The 18,978-nt window shown below is 44.1% G+C and overlaps 1 protein-coding gene across 1 annotated transcript in view; it reads left to right on the top strand.

Annotated features, from left to right (window-relative positions):
* The first annotated feature begins 2,830 nt into the window (after nucleotides 1–2,830).
* Nucleotides 2,831–18,978, top strand: part of phlpp1 (PH domain and leucine rich repeat protein phosphatase 1) — a 43,138-nt gene continuing 26,990 nt past the window's right edge. The window contains exon 1 of the mRNA XM_046041777.1: nucleotides 2,831–4,731. Coding sequence (XP_045897733.1) covers nucleotides 3,099–4,731 — 1,633 coding nt within the window. The 5' untranslated portion in view covers nucleotides 2,831–3,098. The remainder of the gene's footprint in view (nucleotides 4,732–18,978) is intronic.

Raw genomic sequence — 18,978 nt, 5'->3', positions numbered from 1 at the left:
TTTGCATTGTTTAATTTATCATTTTTGAGATAAAAATATTACCCCTGTTGATGTCTTGCAATTTTGAAAGATACTTTTACTGATTCTGACACATTCCTGTGATTTACCACTTTTACACTCATCTGCATCCAAGTTTATCTTTAGTCCTATTAATAACAAATTTTTATTTAGGTGAAATACATTCAGAGTCAGACTGAGAGAATTTCTTATGAATGCGAAAGTATTGTGGCACACATACTGTAAGAGTTGATGTTTGACATCCTGTATCTTCCCATCTTAAAGGATAAGTCTGTCTTAAAACAATAATCTGGTGCCCATGTGTAAATTGAAACAAGTTTTCCTTACTTAAACTAGAAGTGCATAAGAAAGGGATTTCTAATGACCAGGAAGACCAGGAGGAATGATTACAGCAAGCTGAACCTGCTTCAATGTACATATGGGCATGTGAGTATTGATTTAACACTGACTCCTCACCCTCAAAAGAGCCCTTACTACAATGAGAGCTGTGAAGTAAAAACTGGACATAATGGTTCCAGTTATTTTCTGCTGGCATGCCACGTATCTCCAAATGTGGTAATTTTGAGTTGTTCTGATAAACTGAAGGATTAAATGTTCTTTTATTTTAATAAGATAAATAAACTATTTAAAAAGCACCTTGGATTAGCTGAAAATGCATCATCACAAAGCTGAAAAAAGGGGCTTTCTATGAAAAATTTTCTTTTTAAAGATAGTGTTTCCCACAGGACAGTGACACTACAAACATCATACGATCGTATATACTACGATGCATTGCTGTAGATTGAACTACACAACAGTAGCCTATATAAAGTAGCCTAGTTAACCATGAACATCTAGACTACAGCAGTAAAATGCAACATACACATTAATGCAGCAGTATTATTAACCAAAAAACATAATAGTGAAACACTGACCGGGGCCATTTCTCTGCAGAATGAGTACTTTTGATACTTCATGTAGGCTACATTTCACAGAACACACTTATATGATTTTACTTAAGTAAGGTTTTGAATGCAGAACATTCCCTGGGAAGGTTGTGGAGTCTTTTCACAGTGTGGCATTGCTACTTTTACTTAATTAAAGGAATACTTCTTCCACCACTGGAGTTAAGTTCCAAACACTGACTATTATTAAAATAAGGTATCTGGAAGTTACTACTTTGCACTACATCAGCAGCCGCAAAAGGCAGTGTCCAAATTTGACACTAAAACTGGGGTGGACATGGCGCAGTGGATAAGACATTTCTTTGGTGTGAGAGACTGGGGTTCAATCCACCAATGTCTCTCTGAGCAAGACACTTAACCAGAGAAGTGTGACCTCTGACATATACACTAAATAAAAATATAAACAGTTTTGTTTTTGCCCCCATTCATAATGAACTCAAAGATCTAAGACTTTCTATATGTACACAAAAGGCCTCCATCCATCGTCAACTGCTTATCCTGCTTATACAGGGTCGCGGGGGGGCTGGAGCCAATCCCAAGGCGGGGGTACACCCTGAACAGGGCGCCAGTCCTCACGCTCACACCTAAAGGGTCACCAATCATCCTAGTCCGCATGTCTTTGGACAGTGGAAGGAAGCCGGAGCACCCAGAGAGAACCCACACAGACACGGGGAGAACATGCAAACTCCACACAGAAAGGCCAGGGAAACTGGGGTTTGAACCCCCGACCTTCTTGCTGTGACAGTGCAACAGTGCTAACCACTGCACCACCGTGCCGCCCCAAAAGGCCTATTTCTCATTCAAATATTGTTCGAAAATCTGTGTTAGTGAGCACTTCTCCTTTGCCGAGATAATCCATCCACCTCACAGGTGTGGCATATCAAGATGCTGATGAGACGGCATGGGTATTGCACAGGTGTGCCTCAAGCTGGCCACAATAAAAGGCCACTCGAAAAATGATCTTTGAGTGCAGCTCATGATGAATGGGGACAAAAAAAAGTGTTGCTTTTATATTTTTGTTCAGTGTATATATAGCAATTGTAAGTCACTTTAGATAAAGGTAAATGTAAAACTGTTTTGGGACGTATAGAATGATATAACCCATAGGCTGCATCGTTACACAGTCAGTATGACCCATAAACTAATTTAGAAAAAAAACACACCAGGAACCGTGCTTCCTCCTCATCCTCAGCAGGAAAAAGTTCGGGTCAAGCCTTGCGGTTCGCTCCACTAGATGGCGAGAAATACAATAGAATAAAAGCAAGGCCGGCCTTGTGAAATGGCGTCCTGATGAGATGGTGCTGAAGTTATTTGCCTAGTCACCACTAGTGAAAAAGAAATAGACCTAACAAACAAGCTTTATTGTGCCACGCAGATAAAATTATTAAAGGGAGGTAACCTGTATCTTCTTGTGAACGGGACCCTAATAAATGACCGCTGGAAAAATGTATCTACAGTTGGGAGCTGATAAGTTTTGTGTAGGCTACGCACGAAACTTAACTGGGTTTCTTCACTTTCCACATACGTGAGCCAGTGGAGATAACGCCACGGCAGATAAGTCTAGCGGCACACCAAACATTTTATAGGAGCTATGTTTACGCCTCTCCTCTGTTCACCGCCTCACTTGTCTGAAACGGAAGAAAAGCTACTTGGGAAATGTATTTATGGCACAATGTCTTCCCAACAGCGGCGATTGCAGGACGCAGACCGACACAATACATTCCCCACAATCCCCTGCGTTGTTGTTAGCGACCCCATCTTGTGTCCTCATGAATATGTATCAGTCAGTATTTGCGTAGGAGGTCGGCCGACGTTCATTTCATATTCCAGCACTGTATTTTGGTCTAAATGGGACGCACAGTCACGTCTCCGCCCTGATCTGTCCCCGCGCGCCCAGCCTCTTCCCAGCGAACTGAATCGGTAAAATGTTTTTTTTTTTCGAACAGCGGAGGAGACTCCGACAGGGAAAGGAAGGCAAGAAGTGAATGACTACTAGTGGAATAAGTCAGCAACACCGCCCAGTTGGTGGACATTTACCGCGGAGGGAACGCATTCAGGCTTTTAAATGTAGAGCTTAGGTGTAAACCAAGTGCGCACCGTTATTTATTCAGAGTGGGGGACTTTTCATTTGCAGAGATGGAAAGTGTGCAGGCTGTCGCTGAGGATGGCGCGTCGGATGGAGGCGCGACCAAGTTAATGAAGAAGCCCAGCGGACTGTCTGTCGCCCCGGGGACTCCAGCGAATGATGGCGGTGGACATTTGGCACCCTCCCGTGTAGAGGCAAAGAACGGGAATAGCCTTTCTAATTCCGCCTCTACAGTGGGACCTAGTGCGTCAGACCGAACTGTGGCGTCTAATGGCCGGGGCTCGTACAGCAACTCCAGCTCTCTCCTGTTGAGACGGAGGCGCTTGAAGAGGAACCTCTCCGCCGCAGCTGCAGCCACCGCCGCCTCAGCTGTCACGGCCGCCTGCGGCGCCAAGATGAACTCGGCCCTGTCTTCTGCGTCTTTACATACTCGGAGTCTGGATCGGAAGACTCTGCTGAAGCACCGACAGAACATGCAGCTGCAGCCCGCAGATCGGGAGTGGGTGAGAGCAGATCTCCACCGGGGCTCCATACATGTCCACGACAGACTGACGCCCTCATATCCCAGACCGGTCCTTTGCACTATGGACACCACAGCCGGCGAGGTGGCGCTCCGTCTGAGTAAACTCTGCAGTAAGTCGAGCTCCGTTATGCGCATTTTTTGTAGAGATAACCCCAAGACTGACCAAAATGGCAACTGCAATGTGAAGTATGAATATAATGATAACCCATGCAAGGTGAACGAAGAGTCGAGAATAAAGTGCAACCACCTGACACCCCTGGAATCCACAGAGTTAGGGGGCCACCCAAGTGACAGGCTGAGACTGCTGCTCATGGAGAATGCAGATGAGAGGCAAAAGCAACAGGACGTTGATGGAAAACTTTTCACCCCGGAATCAGAGTCGCAAGACAACATAGCCTGTTCCCTTTCAGATTTGAACTCTAACTCTAATATGGATACCCCCAATGAGGATGACTCGGAGCACAGGAACGGCACGGACAGCTATGGATTAAATTCCGGCTCAGATGTGGAGAGCAGTGCCTTTGATGACCTGAGCTCTGGGGCTCGGCTCAGCGAGCACAGGGACTCCCTCAGTGATGACATGGTCCTGGGCACAGAGGCGTCCATCCTCAGCCCTTCGTTTGAAAGTGCCACAGAGGGCCACGACATGTATGGCAGCTCCTCAGACGAACTGGAGCTCGACTGTCCTGCATCGAGCACAAGCATGGACCCCATCTCACAGCATCACACCAATGGGATCAGCGCTATCACTGCCAACTACAAGCAGTGCAACAATGGACATTTAAACAACATGACAAACAGTATGGGGCCAGATAGCAGACTCAACCCACACAGTCTGGGCAGCCTGCCAAGCAGCAGTAGTGCCGGCTCTTTGTCAAGAGCCTGTTCTACAGGTAATACACCTGACATCCAAGATCCGGACTGTGGCCAAAGTACTTTAAAGTCAGGGCTGACAGCAGATCATAATGGAGATTCCTGTGATTCCAGCCCCACGCTGTATGTTCAGCTGCACGGTGAAGCTGTCAGGAGGCTTAGCCCAGATGAGAGGCCTCTGCAGATCCAGAATGACTTTCTCTTTAAGCTTGGATTTAAGGACCCTTGGAGAGTTCAAGAGGAAGGGCTTAACACAGAAATTGGCTCCTTGTTACGTTTCTATGCAGGTAAGTTAAATGATGCCTTCCGATATAATCACATTCTCTCATGATCAGGTTTGCTGATTCTGGGACTTGTTGAGGCCTTCTCTTTTGCACACTACGTAGTTTGGACTGCAGATCCTCAGTGTAACAGGTTATCAACCTGTATCGCAAAATGAGGCAGGTGCATTCATGCAGTTGTACATTGTGACATTTACTAATGGGGCAAAGCAACAATTTATTTCCTTTTTTGCTGAGACAGAGTACAAATTTCACAGCAGAGTAGCGCATGCTTCTTAATTTGAACACTGACCAAGCTCTGGGTGCACACAGTTACTAGCAGGAGCTCAGAGTCTAATGTAGAACAGAAAAGAACAGGCCCACATGTTCCTGATATTATTACCACACATGGTTTGTGAATGCTGTCAGTCAAGGTGAGTGCAGCACAAGACCTTTGCTGATAACCGGCAGCAATTTACAGGTTTTTTCTTAAAAGTCCAGCCTAAGCGTGCTTCCCAGTAATGGTTTACCATGTTCAAGTCTTAACTGTGTGGTGGCACGTATGGGTCAGAGTAAGGCCATGGTCCAAAGGTTGCTGGTTTGCCAGATCTACGTTGCCTCAGGTAATTCCTTTAAATGTTCAGGTCTGTTTTGTTTGTTGTTGTTGTTTCCTTTGTCATGGACTGTATTTTTTGGACCGTAGCAGCACCCTGTGCTCCCATGGACATGCATGACATTGCTACAAAGCCATCACCACAACTTATGGCGCTCAGACATGGGGCCCTTTTCCGGCTTTTGCCCCATTATCATCCTGATGAAAAGGCTGAATGCCTTTGTGGTTGGATGGAGAGTAGTGGTGGGAGCGGTATGGCTGGGAGGACCCTAAACCCTCTCTATGGACCCAGTGAATTCTGGTCATTGAGATGCTGCACAGTGCCTGTCCTATTGGCATCTAGTGCGGCTACTGTCACACTAACTGCCTGCCAAGCTGGGTTAACGTGCTCCTCCAAAGCTCAGGAAGCCCTTTTCTTCAGCACGCCACTGCTTCTACCACTGCTGTTAATGCAGTGTGCGTGTGTGCGTGTGTGTGTGTGTGTGAGTGTGTGCGTGCCCGGGGGGGGGGGGGGGGGGGGGGGGGGGGGGGGGGGGGGGGGGGGGGGGGCAGTTGAGAAGAAACTGTTTGTTGGGTCTGAAGTATGGACAAGCGAGGCACTAACACTCTCTAGCTTCCTGTCCCGAGAGGCTGTTGAACTAGAGGTCACGCAATGCGAAGCTGAAAATGGCCACATGGGCTCCCCGTTCACGTTCACACTCACATGCACTTCATGACCTATTGTGCTCTTGAGTAATGATTTGCTTGAGGTAGAATGATTTCTTTTAGATAGCATCATATGGCAGGCTGTATGAGCATGCAGGCTGGGGCTCATGTGGATGGATGTGCATTTAAGGAAGAAAAACAAATGAATCCTACACGAGCCTGTGCTGTCAGCTGAGCTCAACCGGCAGTAGCAGCAACCGCTGAAGGCGGGCAAAATGCCCCTCTGAGGGCGACGCCTCCTCATCCCGTGTGAGACAGCTTAACTGTGGTCACCTGAGCTCCCTATCCAGCCCCTCCCCACACCACAGCCAATAACACCACTCAACACCCAGGCTGCTGTCGGCACAAAAGGCCTAATTCTCATTCAGTCACATAGAAATGGACACTGAAGAACACACACACACACACACACACACACACACACACACACACACACACACACACACACACACACACACACACGCTCAAACTGCAAAAAGAAAGCAGCGCTGATGCTCTTGTGACATGTCTGGCCTGCTCTTTGTCCATTTCCTTACGCGATGGAAGCATGTAAGGAATGTACGCTGGCTCGTCTAGAATGTCCGGCACGTCTGCTGAGGAGGAAGTGTAGCAGGTTGTTTTGGGAGGGGGCTGACACATGTTGAGCTGGCTTTGAATGTTTGCCCTGCCCAGATAATGGAGATAGAGACCGTCTCAGCTGACTTGCTGGCTTACACTCAGACGCAGCTGCCACAACTGTAGACCTCAGTCACACTAAATAGGGCCTTTTTTGTCTGCATGTCTGTGCATGAGCGGCAGAGCGGCCTTTGATACAGGATGTCCAGTATCTAAACTCTGTTTTAATGTCTCATGTTGCTCAATAAGAGCACTGTGCAATTTTAATGCTAGATATAACCTAGATATTAAGTATGTGAGCAGCCAGAAAATTGTACTATATCTTTAATAATAGCGACAGATGAGGCAGTCAGCACTCAGCACAATTAGCAGGAGCATGATGGGAAGAGACTGTTAAGTCGAGGAGTTGCTATGGTGCATCTTGCCAGATCCTTTGGACAATGCAGAGGCCAGTTTGACTTTGAAGGGTTCAGGTCATGCTTTGACTGCACAGACTCGGCAGTGGCCAGATGAGACTTTGCCCTGCTGGACACACACACACACACACACACACACGTACAGAAGGCTGCCTAGATCAAAGGGCCGCTGTCCTCTTTGGCAGGCTGACGAGTGATCCTTTCAGAGCTACCCACACAGGAGCCTCTTGTAATGCTGAGCCAGCTTTATTAGAGTTTGAGTACAAGGGAAAAGCGTGAAAAAAATAAATATACATGCACATACTGTTGCTGAGAGGCCCCAAATGCCATAGCTCGGAATAAAAGTGCACTTCCTCAAGAGAGTTGTGTTCAGCAGATGTTTCTGTACGCTATACACCTGAGTCATGGCCATGATTTAATAGCCCATTCAGGAGTATGGGGTTCAGATCATCGTCGCTCAGTAACAGGGCTTCTGCTGAGGACAGGAAATCCTCTGCCCAGCAAGTCATGGAGCTGCCCCCTGCTTGGATGGCTCTGGTCCCTAACCCAGAGGGGTGTGTGTGTGTGTGTGTGTGTGTGTGTGTGGGTAGACTTGCAAGAAAAGGAAATGGCACACTGAACCCTAATACACACTGGCACAGGCTTTCTGTAGAGGCTGAGGACCCAGAGTTCTTAACTAAACTAAAGCAGCACATTAAATTATTTAGATTCATTAGGCTACTCAGCTTTGCAAACACTGTCATCCACGCTCCAGAGCATACCCACTGCATTTTGTGAGCTTTCTACTTACCCTATTAAAGTTGTAATCTTAAAAGCATTTTCTTGTAAATGTAAAGTGGTGTTAAGATTTGGCCTGCTTTATGAGCAAAAATAATGACCACTGGCACATACTGGCTTAGAAACTATCAAGGTATTAATTCTTGTCGGCTCCATGCAGGTTCCTTTGCTCAAGCTTCTGTGAAACAAAGTCAAGTTTGATAAGCTTTTCAACATGCTACACCCAATTTTCAGTAATTCCCATGTTGTTATCTGCCAGCAAGGTGAACTTTGCAGAAAGAAGTGTTCATGCGGAACTAATAAAAGTGGAGATATTTAATTGAACGTTGCAGATAATGGCTCTGCTTTTACAAAACAAAAGTGTAGAATGTACCTGTTTACACTTTTTAATAGCTTGGCACGTTTATGGTAAAAAGCAAAAGGTAAAAGTTATAATCTCACTGTTCTCGTGTGATCACTATTAGTATCAGGAAGTGTAGCCTCAGGAAACTGGTATGTGTTAGTACCCTATGGAAATGTTCCTGTCAGATAATCCTTAGTTGTAGGAGGGATTTTTTAATTCCATATGTAGTTGAATATACAAGTACTGCATGGGTGTACGTGTGGTCTAAAAGAAACTGTGACAGCTATGGGAATTATTTCTCAGTTTGACAAAATAAAATAGTGCACCTTTTTATTGTATGCTTTTAATAGAAAGTTTTTCTCTGCAATAATTTTGATTTCATGCTGCCTCGCTGTTATTGACGTGCGTATTTACAAAATTCAAATACTAACATGCAGTTGTATTGCTTTGGGGCCTAGCGACAACTCTAAGGTTATCATCTTTTTAAAGAACCGAAACGCCACATTCATATTGAGACTTGGAAAGTTCATTTCATAGTAATCATTTAAATGTGTTCTCGGTGTATTGTATTACTTTTTCAGTTCTGGCTAACTTTTTCAGTGTTCTGCAATAGATTCTCTAATTTACTCTCAAGAGCCGCCTGTTTCTCCAACTTAATTTCTGGTCACATTTAGCAGACATGCTTAATAGACTGTCGGTTGGAATTAAAAATAAAATTAACACAATATCAGTATTGTGAAATGACGAATATAAAACAGATTTCTGGCTTTGAATTGTGACCATCTTATTCGAATAAAAGTTTCAATCAATATTAGAAGCAATAAAATAAAAGTTGTCATCTTATAACCATCACAACAGAGGTATGAGTAATGAAAGCAGCTTGACTCCCAACGATACGATATCTATATTCCATGCAGACACAAGATGTTAACATTGTAAGAAGACAGTGATAGTTCATTTACTCTAAAAGCTTAGGGGAGTCTCAATTCAGGACTGTATCTTTCCACTCTAACATCAGGCCCTCTCCGAGGAGGCAGCGTCTGGTGACGTGATGACTTAAAGGACTCTGCAGGGTTTAAAGGCTTAATGAAGCGCCCAGCTTTCTCCAGCAGGCTGTGGCAGCTATTAAGCAGAGAACCGCTCACTCTGTCTTGTCTGTGCCACGTCGCTCTCTTTGTACAGTCAGCACACCAGATTGCGCCCACGATCACACTTGCATCTCTATGAAAACATTTTCAAAGGCAGAAGGAGAACAGTCTGCGCAGATTTTGTCATTGTTTTGTTTCTATGATCAGTCACTGGCTATCCTGATAACAATAAGAAATTCCCGTACAGTGGTTTAGTTTGAACGGATTCTGCTATTCAAATGATGCTTTACTGGTTACCAGAGATTTATGAAGTGCCATATTCAAGTGTCAGTTTCACTTAAATCTAGAAAAAAATGGCTTAGTTTGCCAATACTACAGCATCAGCATGTATGCAAACACTCCTGGGAGGACTTTGCAGAAGTGAGGCACTAGGCTGCCTCATCCTTTTCCACATCCATGTCCTGGCCTGACAGCTAATGGTGTTTCTAAATGGCCTGTTGCTGAGTCATTATGTAATTGTGTAATCAGATTTCACACGTTCCAGAGCTCAAATCCAATACGCATGTGTCTGTGTGCGCTGAGGTTTTTTTGCGTCCACTTGTGTATGTGCGTGCCCGAGATAAAAACGGGCAATCAAGGAACAGATTTATGATGAAGAATTTCATGTCTCTTCACGTGTGAGACACACGTGTAGAAGTTGTCTTAAATTAAATGTACCCACACAGCCTCAGTGCGGGGCTAGATGTGCGTATCTCTGAGGATTCACACATGTGTGTCTACTGAGGCAGACACAGAGAGGACAGCGGTGTCATCTTATAGCCGTTAAAGCCGGGGGAACTGTTTTCTCTCTAATATAGATTGCCTTCTTGGCTGACATCCTCCCACCCTCTTCTCCTCTCACGCCGAATCTTCCTCCCTCTCTCAGTTTCTCTCATGATCGATCCCCCTCCCTCTCGCTATCTTTCCTCGCATCTCCTCCTCCCTCACACCATCTGACAGTTTCCATTTATCTTCCCGTATCTCTTCATCTCTCCAAAGCCTATTGCTTTTCACTCCAAGAATTACTAGTCTCCCATAATTGTCTTAAAAAACTATTGATAAAAGGCAAGAACTTACAGCCTAGGTAAGTATTTCTACAGCTCCCGCACACTTAAAAGCACTCTTTCTCATTGTCCCCTCTCTGTGTGAGTGTACAGTTGTGATTAGTCCGTGCCCCCTGTGAAAATAAGCATAAAAAAGGAACAGAGGGGAATGCATTTGAAATTCCCATTGCTTTGTGAAAAGCAGCTAAATTTCGGCTGAACAATGTCATGCTGATATGTCACTCCTGTCTGCCTGCTGGCACGTTCTGAGATAGGGAATTGGGGAAGGGGGCAGGGAAGGACAGCAGCTTTTCCTGCCTTATGGGAGCAGCCCGGCCTCTCGGCTGTCTGTCAAATTGCCCTTGCCGAATGCTCCCCAGAAACCTCGGGGGTGTTGGAGTATGTGGTGGTCCCCAGCAAAGGCAGTGAAAAGGTTCTCCTTTCAGTGGGGTCATGGAGTAGGCTGACTGTCCCCGTGAGCAGAGCACCAGTCCCTGCCCTGACCGCATGCATGAGGGGGGGATTAGAGGCAGGCCAGCAGGGGCTCGCTCTCCGCAGCTTTGATCAGCAGCAGCACAGCCTAATACCAGGCAACATCTGCAACTCTCAGCATTAAAGAGGCCCAAAAATTCCGATTAGGGAACATAGCCTGCTTGCCTGCTAGTGTACAGGACAGAACTGTGTCAATTCCTAGATGGGGAGGTTTTTAAATACCACCGCTCCAGTGGTGCTTACACTGATTTGTTTTACAAAGCCAGAGTCTCTACAGGGACAATTTTGCATTGTGTTCAAAATTCTAATTTCTTAGCATTTCATTTTCTTTAACGCACATTTAAAGAATTACAAAAGGATAGGATCAGTTATGTTCTAGGGCAGCTGTTTTGTTTGAGGTTTTGTTTTTACAGAAGCACACGAGTAGATGAAGTGTCGGTCAATAGTATTGCGTTAATGGAATTCAGGGTGTTACCAAACTGTCCCCGAATCTTTGTCTGTGACATCTTGGCACAGCTAGATAAGGTGTGTTTGGGTGCTCGCTTCTATGGACTCTGCCGTAACAGAAAGGGTTGTTGACATAAAATTACCTAGTTTACAGATCATCTCTCTCAAAAAAATGCTGAAGCACAAGAATGTTACTTCCTCATTGCCAAGTGTGTGTGTCTTAACGGAGAGGCTGTGAAAGCGAACAGAAAGTCACAGTAACAGTCTGCACAACACCATGGTTAATGGCCACTGGTTAAAGGCGGGGTACCATAATGTGATCCTGGAGGTGCTGCAATTTAACATCTTTACTACCTTTTCAGCATTATCTTAACATTGTGTAATACATTTTTGAGACTGTAGGTAGTTGTGGTTCTGTATTGCCACTGTTACTGGCATTCAGTATTCAGATGAGGCCTTCTGCAAATATTCTCTAAAAACCCAGTGTACGCTACCTGCCCAGCACTAAAAAGCAGATACACAAAATTAGCGACTAGCTAGAGCCTTTAGCAGTTAAAGAGCCAGACATTTCCTTCAGGTGTTGGTGGAGCGCAAGCAGAGCTAAAAGGAGAGTGAATATTGGACTTCCGTTCATCAGGTGTTCAGAAACTCGACTCCAAATGAATTCAGATTTTACTCCGTGTCTGCTACAGTCAACAATCTTCTTTAGTAAGATTTAAAGTCTGACACGTAAAAAATACAGGAGAACGGCCCCTTTTAAAAAGTTATTTTATTATAAATGGATTACTGTTGCAGATGTGTTCATGTGTAAGCAGCTATTATTGTTGCTGGTCCAATTACAGCTAAGTGTAACTACCTATTAGTTTGTATGATCTATGACCATGTATCATATTTTATAAAGTGATCATATTTTTTGCATGTAATACCTTAATCTTAAGTAACTTGTAACTACAGCTGTCAGATAAATACAGTGGAGTTAAAAATGTATTTCAGCTTGATATGTAATGGAGTAGAAGTATTAAGTATTAACAAAACATTTAAATACTCAAAGTACCTCAAAATTGTATGCAAGTGCAGCAAATTATACATAAATGCACATTCCACCACTTGTGTATTGGAATGTATTGTATCGAGAGATACTAATATTTTCTTAAAAGCTGTCCCAAAAATAAAAAATAATGAGCTTCATAAACATAGAATGTATTGCAGGATTATTATATCAGATTGCATTAAATTACATAGGTGTACCTAATAAATTGGTATGTCAGTAAGGGTTGTGATAAGAGAAACTGAAAGTCCAGTTTTCAGTCCAGAGAGATTGCATGTGTGTAAATCATTAAAATGGCAATTTGCTTGCCTCTTGCTGTTAGCTGTGCAGTCTGATAATCACCCAGGAGGGGAAAAAAAAGTGGAGCTGTCACCTGCTGCACCCGGAAGTTACCTCTCTGTCTTTCCCTGTGTCCTTCTCCGTTGCATGTTATGTTTTCTTGTGCTCATGTTGGCCAGTCTTATTCTGTCTCTAGTTCCTGTTTTGTTTGTGGTGCCTTTCTCATAAATACAGTTGTTTCAGCTCCCACCCAGTTCTTTTCTAGCTCTCACTGCTTCCCAGTCCCCTCTGGTTAAAGACTTCCCCTCTTTAGTTCTTTTTTTTTTTTCTTTCTCACTACCCCCCACCCCCCACTTTCACTGCCCTCCTGCTCAGCTAGCACCCCCCCCCTTAGTGCCACTGTGTTCACATGGCCCCTGCATGTGACATGAAGCTGAGCCAAAACACCCCGGATGCCCGCTTCAGCCCTCCACTGTTCCAGACCTTGTTAAATTTTAAACAAAACAAAAGAAAAGGAACGGAGGGGGGGGGAGAGGAGAAGAAAGAGAAAAGTGAGCACGTGGGGGTAGAGAATGTGCAACAACATCACAATCTCATTCATTCACTCGTCCTGTCCCTGTGCAGTATCAGGAGAGAGCAGCCCTTTATTTCTCTCTCTCTCTCTCTCTCTCTCTCTCTCTCTCTCTCTCTCTCTCTCTCTCGTGAAAGCTGTCCTCTCTGTCTTTCCCTCCTTTCTCTCTGCTCTGAGCCGGACCGATTGTAGGTTTAAACATAGATCTGGGGTCTGATTTCTTTGTGGCCTGTCCTACTGTGGAATTAAAGAACAGACTCTGTCGCTCCTTCTCAATTACCCCAAGGCGACTGCTGTCCATCAGATGCATTTTTAATTCTTCATGCCATAATAGCACCCTTTCCGTGTTCCAAGACCTCCAGATTTATAAAATTAAGCACTGCATAGCATTGTTTCATATTTTACTCTGCCAATTGGCATCCAATAAAAACAGGTCCTCAACCCATTTTTGGTCACGACCCTAAGTTTTGGAAAGACCGCTTTATGAAATAGGAGAATTGTTGGATTAGAAACAATGACAGTCACTGTTTACCTTTATTATTGCTTTTCTTCTTCCCTTGTATGAATCTCCTTATTACACTTCTTTTTCACTGTCAAAGGAATGCTAAAACATGGCAGCCTTTAATTTAAAGTCTTCCAGACAAACTTGGATGCCTGCGACATCCAATCGATATACTTATCGCCGTGTCAGTGGTCTATCCTTAGGAAAAACTTGGAAGCTGAAAGTGATTTGACTGCCTTTCATTGTGGATTAGCAGCTAATAATTCCAATCAGTGATACAAATGATGATGTTGTCACCGCACACTGCTTACATAAAGACAGTGTCCTAGCATCGTGCATAATGCATTATGATGGATGAGACACTGGAAACAGCTGGGCCAAAGTTGTTGGCAAACCAACATCATGCATTGTTACACAGCGGCTGTGTCGTTATTCACAGAGATTGTCACTTTCGGATGAGCTCCCTGGTAAAACTCACTTTATATTTCTCTCGCAGTTAATGGTTTAAAAAGTGCATCAGCTTTGGTGTGTTTGTGATATCAAATGGCCCTAATGCTTCACTTTCATATCCTTGTTTATGAGCAAAACAAGTTCTGACAGAAGCCTCAAGCAGGCTGCAGTCTTTGGTCCGCCCAGCAGAATATTCATCCCACCAATCGCACACACACACATACTCCTCGTGATATTACAGTGCAGCACACTGATCTGGTGTTCGCGCTGTCTCTTGCTCACTCCACTGCTATTCTAGTACTGCATCTATGAAAATGTTGCTGCCGCCTACTTAAATCTGCAGATTATTTTGTTTGTTTACACACACTTGGAGATGGCACAGGAAAGAAAGTGTAATAAGATTTGTCTCTTTATTTTACAGACACACGTACCACATTGTTTTCACCTCTGACCTTTTAGACATTCATAAGCTTCATCATAGCATGATGAATGAGAAAACGGGGGGTTTGATGGTTTCTGATGCTACTGTAATTGGAATTTTTGCTTGTCACTTACATGTTTAACTTTATGACACAATATGAATCACTTCAGAATGCATGCTGGAATTCCCCTAAATAAGAGCATAGAGCTGTGTAATGCACACTTAACACGGTTCATCAATTAGGAAGTAGTTTATTTATGCTTTGCTAAAAATCTGCAAATGTCATGTCTCACCCAGTTCTGCGACACAAACAATTTACCCGATCATCTTTCGCAGTTTTGCTCTTCTGTGACCTTCTCCTTCCAATGGACATCCATGCTGGCCTTCAGGCTGGGTTAGTGGAGTGTCTGAGTGTCAAAAATAAGATTAAACTCAAAAACGAAGTTGTTGACATACTGAAATTATGCAAGATTAGTATTCTTGGAGGACCTTGCTCAAATACAGTTAATAACATTTACTGTCCGCTCAGGAAAACTAAACTTGGTGGATTCTGGTGAGATTAAAATATAGTTTACAGTAAAATGGATTCAAATCCAGTAAAACCCAGTATATTAGCAATATCTGCTTGTTCCTTCCTATGTGAAAAGACTGATTGTTGCTGTATAGCTTCAGTAGGCTGTCAGATTTACTAAAAGAGAATTCATGATGCTGATATTGAACAGGAGGAACTTTTTGTTAAAGGCAGTATTGACCATGATTATAATGTTGGTTAAAAGGACCATGAAAATGATGAGGAAGGGAAGAGTGAGTGATTGAGAGTGGCGCGTTCTGAATGTGAAACGTCACCTCTTCTTTTCTATCAACGACAGGCATTATTAATGCAGCGGTACAAATGAACAGGGGAAACCCAGGGCGACAGAGAGGCGGGAGTCCGTGCAATTAATTAATCACTGACATACACATAAACACACACACAAACACACACATAAACTTGCATATGCGCGTGCCTGTACGTGCACCCCCACATTCAGCTCTAACATTTCTTCGCGACATCAAATCTTCACAGGCTTACCAATTAGCGTTCCCATCTCGCCTCTTTAGCCTCAGTATCAGAGGGAGGTGTTGTCAGCCTGCTCCTTTATCGCTGCTCTCCCTTCATCCCTGGCTCTCACATTTCACCCTCCCATGATGCACTTCCCAGGGGGGTTGAATGCTAGGTGGGTAAGCCTAAACCTCTGTGTCAGGGAGGGGGTTATTGTACAGGCGCTTAAGACGACAATACCTCTCTCCCCGTTCTTTCTCGCTCTCTCTAAGCCCCCCCATACAGTATAAGGCGCTGCACTTTTATCAAGGCTTTATGGAGTGCTGCTGAGACAGGCTGCTGCTGTATAGAGGCCATTAGCAACTGCTGAGTGACAGAATGCGGAGGCTGAAGTGACACAGTGACGCTGCTGATGAACAACTGGTGTCCTGAATTATGAGATAATATGTGTGTTTGAGAAACTTCTCGCATGATTTGTGTTGTCTAAAAAAACATGGGTATCACTATAATTCTCTTTTCCCAATCTCACCAGTTCAAACTGGATAAGGGCAGACTTTTTTTATTGCCGATTTTGTCTGAGCAGTTCATAACCAAACAGAATAGGGCTGAAACGATTCATCGATTAAATCGATTAATTTTATCCATATAACTATATAGCGCACGGTTTCGCACGGACATTTATTACTGTCGCACTTCGCGCTTACGCTGTGTCAATACAACGTTATTATGATGGCGCTGGATGAAAAGTGGAGAAAGAGAGAGGAAATAGTGGGGAACGAAGAAAAAAGTGTCTAAAGTATGGGATTATTTCAAGCTAAAAGAAAACAACAACTCTGTAATGTTATGGTCTGTCCACCATAAAACAAAACTTATGTAGCCTACTGCAACTGCACGACGGCATCTGATCAGAAAGCACCCGGTCTATCATCTAGTCCACGGAGCAGACAAGGTAACAGTAACAGCAACATTAGCATTTAACTGAAACCATGATTGATTGTTGAGTTGAAGGCAAAGTAAGACGCAATCCTCAGCTGTAAATGCATACATGTGCGTTTGTTGTTCTCCACCTGGTTGGGCCGTGAGTTTGGGTTGTAACGTCACAGTCATGAGTTAACTTACACAGCTGATCCCGTTACGGGGGGGCGGCGCCCCCAAGCAAAAGTTCTTCTTAAACGATGCATCGATTAATCTGTAGATTCATAACCTGTAGAAGCTTTGACTAATAAAAAACATTGTTGGCTGCAGCCCTAACACAGAATTCAATTTATAATGATATAAAAAGGGAAAAGAAGCAAATCCTCCCATTTGAGAGGCCGGAACCAGCAAATGTTTGGTATTTTTGCTAAAAGGGGCACTTTTACAAACCAAGCTTTGTTTACTTTGATTGTAAAAACAGATGTAGAACGTCTTCTGTGGCTCCGGAGAGAGCTTTCCTTATTCTGATCAAATGGCCCTTGTGATGTCATCAGCGTTATGTTGGCTTTGGCTTTGAGTCTTCAATTTCATAAAAGTAATCCTGCAGTATAGCACACCGCCTCCAGAGTGTACCAGCCTGAATATCACTGTGCATGTGACAAATAAAACCTTTAAATCTTCACAGACTAGGGCTGTGGAGTTTGATAGGAATAGGAGTTTACCAGGCATGGGAAGGTGAATGCTAAAAATTATGGGCATTATGGGTAGTGTAGGATGCAGCAATTTCCATAGGAGGACTAAAAGTCAAGATATCTCAGCCTCTGTTGCATCGCTTTATACCATTCTTTTTCTTCCTTTTTTGCAAGTGCCACAACTTTATGGAAGAACAGTACAAAATTGCTGCAGTACCCCTTTAAATAAATAACGTCAACACTAAGCATAATTGTTCTCAAATCATTTTCTGTTGATACTCAACTAATTGTTTCAGCACTAAACTTGCAATGATCCATGACAAACAAGAAGGTTGCTCAGTATAATGGGGCTCATATTGGGGATGTACAGTATGTCTCAGTTCATACCTTATTTAAAAGCTTCTCTAGCCAGAGAATCTTTCACAGTGTTGTCATACATTGTATGTTAGCTTCTGGGATTTGCTTTAATTGCACCTTAACTACATGTTGCGGCCTGCCCAGGTGTCATTGTGCATGCATTGCCCGTGATCGAGCCTGATTATGTGTCCTCATGTGTTAGTAGAGAGAGCTGTTACACTGATGGCAAGTGCTGCATCATTCATGAGTGTGTGCCACCCTGTGCCTGGACTGCAGTGACCCGTAGCTGTCAACAGCGTATCCTTGAGCGTGATGGCACAGCCTGTGCCGAGGACACACTGCAGGGACTGCTGGCATGTGGAGGGCTGTGGGTGGGGCCAGTGGAGGGCTGTGGGTGGGGCCAGTGGAGGGGTGTGCCAGTCTGGGGGCTGGAGAGGAAGTTCTAAGAACCGCACAGGGCTGAATAGGAATCTAATATTAATGTTCTACATTAGCTGTCTCTTTTTGGAAGTTCTCTTTACGCTTCTTTCTGTTTGGGTAGGTCAGAGAGAATGATCAGCTACAGAGCAGCAACCCCCGAGCCTGTGTGCACTACCTAAGGACACTTAAGCAGGACATATTCATAAGAAGGCTGGGGCTTTGTAAGGGTGTGAAGAAAGAGAGGTCAGGTCGTGCATAAGCTGGGCTAGAAATGGTCATTCCCCTGCCATGACCAATGCATAAAACCACTCACACTTTAAATCTGAACAGAAGAAAGTAGGGAGAGAAGTGTTAGGGAGTGTGGATGACAGCTGGAGATGTTGAAGCCTGGTGTTATATACTGTAGGGAATGGTCAATGGAGTAAGAGAAGTAGGAAAAATCAGAAATTTCAGTTCAGCTGAGACCTTTCGTGCCCTCTGAAACATTAAAGTATGCAAACACACAATGTAGTTGAAGCCTTTCTGTTTTTAACGTGTGTATGTTTGTGTGTGTGTGAGTGCTAGCAAGACAGAGAGACATTACATAACCGCATAACCGTGGCTTTGCTGCCAGTTTACTATCACACAACAGTAACTCACACGTGTGCAGGCTTGCTTTCTTTTGTGTGTGAGTGTAGCCTCCCGTTTCTTTCTCACGCATTCATGACCTGCTGATAATTCATTATTTCCCAACATGAAATAGCCCTCCTCTTCCACACCGATGAACAGGTTCATCACGCATTTGAACTCCGTGTACATAGAGGAGCAGCATTACGTAAAGACTTGGAGGGTTTGACAGAGAATACATCTGACCTTTTGCTGGCAAGATATTCAGCGCTCACTGGAAGGGATTGAGACATCACATCAGAGTCTTTTCTGAGTTGCTAACCTTAAAAAAAGGGGGGGGGGGGACGATCTGTGTTATTATTGCTTTAAATTAGCCTGGCACTATGAGATGCA

The sequence above is a fragment of the Micropterus dolomieu genome, unplaced genomic scaffold (genome assembly GCF_021292245.1).
Source record: "Micropterus dolomieu isolate WLL.071019.BEF.003 ecotype Adirondacks unplaced genomic scaffold, ASM2129224v1 contig_8836, whole genome shotgun sequence".
NCBI lineage: Eukaryota > Metazoa > Chordata > Actinopteri > Centrarchiformes > Centrarchidae > Micropterus > Micropterus dolomieu.
The sequence above is the reverse complement of the archived record's forward strand: the minus strand, read 5'-3'. Positions and strand labels throughout refer to the sequence as shown.